Here is a 7,892-nt window from a genome sequence, read left to right as displayed (position 1 = left end):
ACAGTAAATAAAGAACGTGTGAGGTGTAAAGATAAATATTGCAAAGTTTAATCAATACAAATCATTATAATAATAGTTATAATAATAATGTCATCTATTGAACATACATTAAACTTCATAGAATGAATATAATATCCAGTAAAGTATAATGTCTATGAAGCTTTACCTTCTGTACAGAACAACACAGCCTCTGTTCCTGAGAAGAAACAACATTAATGGGGAACGTTGAATCTATTTAGACATCATTTTGATTTTATTACAGCAAAACAATAAGCAGTTGTTCCTTACAGACATCATGTAGTGTCTCCTCAGAGCACACCGTAATAATGTTCATGATCGTTATGAAGGTGCCGCTGCATGAGGAGAACAGAGAGACAGCGACATCTAGTGGCGACATCTACACAACTAGAAAAAGGTTAAATCATCATAATTAAAGAGTGACCGGTCCGTTTACTTCTACACGTTTGTGATGCTCTTAGAAATGTTGATTCTCTCATAGCGAGTGAAAAAACGTAAGATTTTTCCTCCAAACAATGATGATACACAGACAGACACAACGCAATGCTGTCTATCTCTAGATCACTTGAAGGAGACAGATGATGAAACACTTGTACAGTGCTTGTGTACACACATCTGTGTGTGTCTACCAACACACAAACTATGAAATAAAACAACCAGTCAGCTGTTTTTGTCTCCTCTTCCGGTCACATGCAGGCTCAGTACAATGTTCCTCACCTGATATGTCGCTGGCTTTAGAACTACATTTGCAAAGGTGCGCCAAACTGTTCTCACGAGCCAATCAGAGCAGACGGAAGTTTTTTAGGAGGGGGGGGGGGGGGGCTTAAAGAGACAAGTCCCCCTACTATAGAGCGCTCCTTTAATGTGTATCACCAGAATAAAGAGACATGTCTATGATGAGCTACTTTAAACATAGAGGACAGAGTGAAACTCCTTTGAGATTAAAGATTTATTGTATTTATTCATGCTTATCTCTCTACTTACACACACACACACACACACACACACACACACACACACACACACACACACACACACACACACACACACACACACACACTGTACCTCTCTTTCTCTCACAGTCATGCAGAAGAACTTATCATCACCAGGAAAGGAACTCTTACTCCCTGGAGAGGCCAACTCCTGCCTGTAGATGTGTCTGTGAGGACAAGCATGTCCTGTGGAACGTCTCTGACCTCTGACCTCAGGTCTGAGAGCTCCACAGCACCTGAAGACCTGAAACAGTGACTTTCAGTTGTCAGCGGGGAGAAAATGTCTTCGTACGCGATCCACAGCCTGACCCGTTCAGTCCCGACCAGAACACCAAGAGGACTGAAGAGACAGCTGTGGTGCCAAGAGGAACCCATCCTCTCAGGATTTAATTATCGCATCTTAAAGAAAGAATGGGGACCTCTGACATTATTAATGATCTGAAACATACAATAATATCTACTTTAACAGACCAGTTAGTGTTTCCCCAAAATGACTCAGATTAGTCTAACTGTCTGCTGCTCATCACTGACATTATTCTCTATTTTGTTCCTGTTTTTAAATTGTTTGTACACATTCTGTAACTAAATAACCTAATCATGAGCACAACTCTGGCCCAACATGGGCTGAGGCACGTGCAGTGGCGCAATTAGCATCCAGAGAATAGGACAGAGGAGATGGGGCCGCTAATGAGGGAGGAGATGGGGAAGGAAAAGAGGGGACAAAGGGAGGGAGAGGAGGTTCACTCACTTCCGCACCATGTGAGCTAACGGGACTGAAGCTCATTTGCTCCCGGTTGAAGCCCGCATCCTCCGGGATAAAGCAGCAGCAGCAGCCCCGCATAGCAGAGGGTTCCATCGGACAGAGGACGCGGCACACAGCGGAGCGTCAAGGCACGGACAATCCGCCGACACAGAGCGCGGACCTGCCGCGAACATGCCAGCGGACGTGGTGGTGTCTCTGTCGGTACTCGCGGGGATCGTCGCGCTGAGCGACGCGACCCGCAGGTTGATGACCAGGGCCCTCGCGGACACCGGGCTCTCCGTGTACGCGGTGGAGCTCGTGTCCACCTTCCAGCTGTGCTGCTGCACGCACGAGCTGAAGCTGCTGTCCGACGTGGGCGGGATCGAGCCTCGCCTTGCGCTCACCTTCACATACCTGGCGGCCGTGGTCCACGCGCTCACCTTCGGCGGGGCCATCGGCAACCCCTCCGGAACGCTCGAACAGGCGTACCACGCGAGGTTGTCAGGCGGGTGCGCCCTGCGGCGGATCGCGTGCCAGTTTGCCGCGGCGGCCGCCGCGCGAGCTGCGGTGCCGGCGATCTGGGGCGTCGGGTTGTCGGGACTACACGCGCGGCACAAGCTGCTCGGCTACCGGTGCATCAGCGCCATCCGCGCTCCGCTGCCCAAAGCCGCCGCGGTGGAGCTTGCGGGCGCCTTTGCGGTTCAGACCGCGATAACGCACACGCGACCGGTGGAGGAGAAATACCGCGCACACGCGGTGGCTGCGGTCATCGCGACGGTGGTTTATGCAGGTATGACTCTGACTCTATTGAGTTGTTCCTCTTTGTTGATGAGTCTGAGACCAGCCATCGATCTCAGCAGGTCTGTAATTACGTTTCAGTTTCTTATTTAGCTGAATTAATGAGTAATAATGACATAATGCTTCATACATTACCCATCCGCACAATCATGTGAACTAAACACTGCTCACCAGCTAAAGTAGGCTAAACCTAAACCACTGTAACGTTAAAGCTGGGGTAGGCAACGTTAGGTCTCTGTCCCACTATAACCAGTCCACTCAGCCTCTCTGTCCCACTATAACCAGTCCACTCAGTCGCTCTGTCCCACTATAACCAGTCCACTCAGCCTCTCTGTCCCACTATAACCAGTCCACTCAGTCTCTCTGTCCCACTATAACCAGTCCACTCAGTCGCTCTGTCCCACTATAACCAGTCCACTCAGCCTCTCTGTCCCACTATAACCAGTCCACTCAGCCTCTCTGTCCCACTATAACCAGTCCACTCAGCCTCTCTGTCCCACTATAACCAGTCCACTCAGTCTCTCTGTCCCACTATAACCAGTCCACTCAGCCTCTCTGTCCCACTATAACCAGTCCACTCAGTCTCTCTGTCCCACTATAACCAGTCCACTCAGTCTCTCTGTCCCACTATAACCAGTCCACTCAGCCGCTCTGTCCCACTATAACCAGTCCACTCAGCCTCTCTGTCCCACTATAACCAGTCCACTCAGCCTCTCTGTCCCACTATAACCAGTCCACTCAGCCTCTCTGTCCCACTATAACCAGTCCACTCAGTCTCTCTGTCCCACTATAACCAGTCCACTCAGCCTCTCTGTCCCACTATAACCAGTCCACTCAGTCTCTGTGTCCCACTATAACCGGTCCACTCAGTCTCTCTGTCCCACTATAACCAGTCCACTCTGTCTCTCTGTCCCACTATAACCAGTCCACTCTGTCTCTATGTCCCACTATAACCAGTCCACAGTTTGGTCCTAAAGACGTTCATGAATGTGTGTGTGTGTGTGTGTGTGTCCAGGTGGCAGTGTGACAGGAGCGGTGTTCAACCCGGCGCTGGCCTTCTCCACACAGTTCCCCTGCAGTGGGAGCTCCTTCCTGGAGTACTGCCTGGTCTACTGGCTGAGTCCACTGCTGGGTGAGACCCACTGATGCACCTGCAGGTCATCAAAGGAACTCAATGTGACAACAGTATTTACATTGCTCCTCTTCTCCGTCTGTTCTCCTGCAGGTACGATGAGCTCAGTGCTGCTGTTTGATAAACTCGTCCCTCTGCTGTCTGCGTCTCTCCATCCAGAGACCAAGAAGAGGACATGAGCGGCGAGGACGTGTCCGTCCAGAGCACACTGCTGGATGTTTACCGACACTGTTGACGATCAGCTGATTCTACTCACCGGCTAGAAGAGGAACCACAGCACTGATGTGAACCCTCTATTGTTTAAGACCTCAAGACCTCAAGAGCACATTTTAGAAGATGAACTAAGTCAGCGTCTCATTTTCATGTTCTTAAGATAGATCTCACTAAAGCATGCACATATTGATCAAACACATACAAATCATTTAGTTTTCACTCATCTCATTTAAGAATCCTTTAGAAACATCAACTCTGGTTTCGTCGGATCACGTCTGAGAACTAAAGGTTTGCCTGTAGAATGACTTTCAGGCAGATTACAGCACGACCTCAATCCTGCAAACAAATATTGTTGTTGCAATAAGTTGCCATGCTTTTTGTGAATTGCAACAATTGACTTAAGCCAATTCACTACCATTTCCCACATACATACCACTCCCCTATATGCACCCCCCCCCCCCCCCCTCACATTGTATTATATAACTAAATATTGTTGGTTAAGACTTTTAACCCTCGATTTAATCAGAATAAATCAAACAAAAACAAGAGTGATACAAAAACTATGCATTTATTGACATTTTAATACAAAGACATTTGTTTTCCTCTGCAGGAAAATCAGATATTAAATATTGAATTGGTCGTTAGGTACAAAACAGACTCATGGTTTTGTTTTATACAGTTAACAGGATCTGGACTGCATCTCAATAGTCTACAGCAGCTGATCTGACACTTTATTCATATGTTTGAACACATTAGTAGAGATGAATGTGAGCAGAAAGACGACGACAAAATGAAACACGTGAGCTCCGACACGAGAGAGGAAACGTAGCAAGCTGCATAAGAGACGAGGACACAGGGACCAGGAGTAAGAGCTTCAGACAAGTGCTGCTGTCCTCCTATCCCATGATGCAACACTGCATCAGTGCTTCAGCTGGCCGCTGAGACGCCTTCCATCTACAGAAAGAGAACGTGAATGAACCAGAGCGTGATATTTCATTTCACGTTAAAGTCTCACTGCTGTCGTTACCAGTGCTCCACGTCTGCGTCCTCAAACTGACCGGCCTCCATCTCTGCTGCATCCACCTCCATGCCGTCTGTCAACAACGACAACAAGCACAGATTTCCATAAACAACATCTAGTGAGACCAGCTGCTGTGTAACAGAACACAGCAAAGCCTCCAGCAGTCTTCAGTCTTTCAACTGGTTTTCCTTCAGATCTCGGTCAAGTTAAATTTCTCAGTTCATCACAGAATTCAAACTCTTGAACGCTAGAGACGTTTCCTTCTACCTACCTACCTACCTACCTACCTACCTACCTACCTACCTACCTACAGATAGATAACGTTGCAGCTGCAGTATAAACATGTTTTGCTCCTCTTGGCTGCTGTGAACTCAAGATTGAGTTCATCATCAACATGATGCATTCTCATTCATCGTGTGTGTGTGTGTGTGTGTGTTTTGACTCAAACCTTCGAACTCGGCGTTGGCTTCCTCGGTCCGGACCCCGGCCATGTGGTACTGCTGAGTGACCGACTGGGCCAACAGCCCCTCCAGCCTCTCCAGCGTGGCCTGGCCCTCCTGCGTCAGCGCCGACAGCCCCTCATCGTAGGTGTAGAAGGTGGGGACGTCGGCGTGGCCGTGCTCTGTGGAGGAGAGAACAAAGCACAGCTTCACCTGAACCCTGTATTCACATGTAATACACGTTCAGAACACACTAATGTAGCAGTACACAGATACAAATACATCTCAAGTGTCTGTCAAAACAACTTCTTATATACAACTATTTCACTATACAGTTAAATACGGCTTATAATCATCATCGTCGGGTTAAAGGTAAAGGTGTGTAGAGGGTCAACAGGAGGCGTTAGTCGTGTTCATGCTGCACAGCTCACCTGCTTCTGCAGCCGCACAGTCCAGAGACGACCAGAGAGACAGAGGACAGAAGGACACGTCACACTGTTAAATCAAGATTCACTCAGAAGATGAAATGTCTTATGACACTATTGACCCGTGGCTCACAAACTGATAACGTGAGAGAGTGTGTGTGTGTGTGTGTGTGTGTGTGTGTGTGTGTGTGTGTGTGTGTGTGTTTCCTCACCCGCCTCCTCCACGTTGTACTCTTCTCCTTCAAAGTCGTTGTCAGAGTCGTCGTCCTCTGGGTCGGGATGCAGCGCCTGACACTCACACATCGCTGAGAACATGGACTCCACTGCAACACACACACACACACACACACACACACACACACACACACACACACACACACACACACACACACACACACACACATATATATCAAAGTGTAAACACTATGTTTCCTGTATGTGCTTCTAGATATGTTTTATTGACGCGGTCGTGGAAACGTCACCAATAACTCATCAGCATGAAGATGTGATCCAGTTCTGCTCAGGCAGTGAAAAACTCAAGACTACATATTTTAGTAAAAGGACCAGAACCAGTCCGACTCACATGCCACCTTGTCGCTGGGCACAAACCGGATCTCTGTGATTGCTCCTTCTTCATCATCATCGTCATCATCATCATCATCGCCGCTGTTACTGCTGTCGTCTTTTTCCTCGTCGGCTTTCTCTGACATTTCGGCCCCGTTCTCCCCTGAGAGACAAAACAGAGAAGAAGAAATAGAAGCTTCCCTTCCTGGTTCACAGGAACCATGATGATCACCAGACGGTAACCTCCGGTAGAAACTCACCAACAGGCCTCTTACTATGACTCCAGACGTACTCTGTCTCTCTCACCTGTGAGTTTCCCGTTGACCATGACGTACAGGTGCTCCTCTGGGAACGCGCTGACGTCCCTGGAGACGGCGTGCAGGCCGATGGTGGGGTAGTCCAGAGAGAAGCCCGTCCCAGAGCCGTCGAACCACAACAGACGCCTGCAGGAAGATAAACGCACAGCAGCTGAGCTCACATGTGAGGTGCATTCAAAGACATTTCACAGTAGAGGAAACAATAGTTCTCATGACTTTGTAAACCTTCAACCTTTATTCCAAATTCACTGATTGTTTTAGCCAAAAAATAATCAGTATTTTCTCTATTAATCAATCTGCTTAAGCTACAAAATAAATGTTTCCACAGCCAAAGGTATAATCTGTCAGTCAGCTTAATATCATGAATGACAATGAAAAGCATCAAATCCTCACTGAGCTAAACACACTATCAAAATAATGTAACATTCATTTTCTGCTGATTGCCTAAAACTACTTTTATTACTATTACATTTATATACATTTAAAATGCAGACATTGTACTTGTAACAAAGCATTTGTACAGTTTTGTATTATTATTGTACTAAAGTAAATGAAAATAAAATAATGTATAATTATTATTTTGAAAGTGACTACTCCGGAAGTGGTTATCTCGAGGAGTGGCCGCGTTTTGTCGTTATTGTCACTTTCTATCCTGTGTGTTAGTACATTAAACGCACGTTGTGTATTAAACTCGTTAAACTGAATGCTTCTGTAACACTGAACACGGTGGCGGACACACACACACACACACACACACACACACACACACACACACACACACACACACACACACACACAAGCGCCACGTGCATCACTTACGCTTCGGCGACGTACAGCGTGCCGCAGCCCAGTTTATGGCCGTCCATCACCACCGTGGTCTCGGCTTGCTCGTGCCGCACTCCCTCGGTGGGCGGACGGAGGTTTCTCAGTAAAACCATCGTCCGTGTGACCGTTAACGTCTGCGGACCCGCAGGAGGAGGAGGCGGCGGCGGGAGGACAGAACTCAGACTCCGCTGTCAACAAGACGCCGCGTGACCGATATCTCGTGCCACAAAAGCTCGCTAATTCCACCCGGGATAACGTTTCCGGCAAATTAACGCTCGGCAGCTGGAGGAAGATAAATCGAGAGCCGGGCTGTCTCCGGGATTAACAGGACCAGTCGGAGCGGTTCAGTAAACCGACTCGGGCGGTGAGAAAGTCTCGAGAAGCTCGTGAAGTGTCGACCTTTCA

General features: G+C 47.9%; 2 protein-coding genes across 5 annotated transcripts; one reads left to right on the top strand and one right to left on the bottom strand.

Annotated features, from left to right (window-relative positions):
• The first annotated feature begins 1,906 nt into the window (after positions 1 to 1,906).
• Positions 1,907 to 4,451, top strand: aqp11 (aquaporin 11). Of its 2 annotated transcripts, none has more exons than XM_068716670.1 (3): positions 1,907 to 2,542; positions 3,566 to 3,682; positions 3,842 to 4,451. In XM_068716670.1, the coding sequence occupies exons 1-3, from the start codon at positions 1,945 to 1,947 to the stop codon at positions 3,859 to 3,861; spliced, it is 735 nt and encodes a 244-aa protein (XP_068572771.1). In that variant the 5' UTR covers positions 1,907 to 1,944; the 3' UTR covers positions 3,862 to 4,451. The 2 variants fall into 2 exon arrangements, with proteins under 2 accessions (XP_068572771.1, XP_068572770.1); XM_068716669.1 differs by having other exon boundaries at positions 3,776 to 4,451.
• On the bottom strand, positions 4,445 to 7,892 carry clns1a (chloride channel, nucleotide-sensitive, 1A). Of its 3 annotated transcripts, XM_068716671.1 has the most exons (8): positions 7,482 to 7,892; positions 6,652 to 6,788; positions 6,365 to 6,508; positions 5,994 to 6,104; positions 5,788 to 5,793; positions 5,365 to 5,538; positions 4,923 to 4,989; positions 4,445 to 4,849 (listed from the first exon to the last, which is right to left on the bottom strand). In XM_068716671.1, coding segments are annotated over exons 1-8 (759 nt in total). In that variant the 5' UTR covers positions 7,601 to 7,892; the 3' UTR covers positions 4,445 to 4,848. The 3 variants fall into 3 exon arrangements, with proteins under 3 accessions (XP_068572772.1, XP_068572773.1, XP_068572776.1); XM_068716672.1 differs by lacking the exon at positions 5,788 to 5,793 and having other exon boundaries at positions 5,365 to 5,541; XM_068716675.1 differs by lacking the exon at positions 5,788 to 5,793.

This window comes from Cebidichthys violaceus, unplaced genomic scaffold (genome assembly GCF_023349555.1).
Source record: "Cebidichthys violaceus isolate CVI_PGR_0920_01 unplaced genomic scaffold, fCebVio1.0.p SCAF_1, whole genome shotgun sequence".
NCBI classification, from domain to species: Eukaryota; Metazoa; Chordata; class Actinopteri; order Perciformes; family Stichaeidae; genus Cebidichthys; species Cebidichthys violaceus.
The sequence above is the reverse complement of the archived record's forward strand: the minus strand, read 5'-3'. Positions and strand labels throughout refer to the sequence as shown.

Bases quoted from the DNA above. Each gene is read 5' to 3' on its own strand.
- clns1a (XM_068716671.1), bottom strand. From the start codon at position 7,600: ATGGTTTTACTGAGAAACCTCCGTCCGCCCACCGAGGGAGTGCGGCAC. The intron at 6,789-7,481 runs GTAAGTGATGCA...ATCTTCCTGCAG, and splicing joins ACGCTGTACGTCGCCGAAGC to GCGTCTGTTGTGGTTCGACG. The intron at 6,105-6,364 runs GTGAGTCGGACT...TGTGTGTTGCAG, and splicing joins GCCCAGCGACAAGGTGGCAT to TGGAGTCCATGTTCTCAGCG.
- aqp11 (XM_068716669.1), top strand. From the start codon at position 1,945: ATGCCAGCGGACGTGGTGGTGTCTCTGTCGGTACTCGCGGGGATCGTC. The intron at 2,543-3,565 runs GTATGACTCTGA...GTGTGTGTCCAG, and splicing joins CGCGACGGTGGTTTATGCAG to GTGGCAGTGTGACAGGAGCG. The intron at 3,683-3,775 runs GTGAGACCCACT...GTTCTCCTGCAG, and splicing joins CTGGCTGAGTCCACTGCTGG to GTACGATGAGCTCAGTGCTG.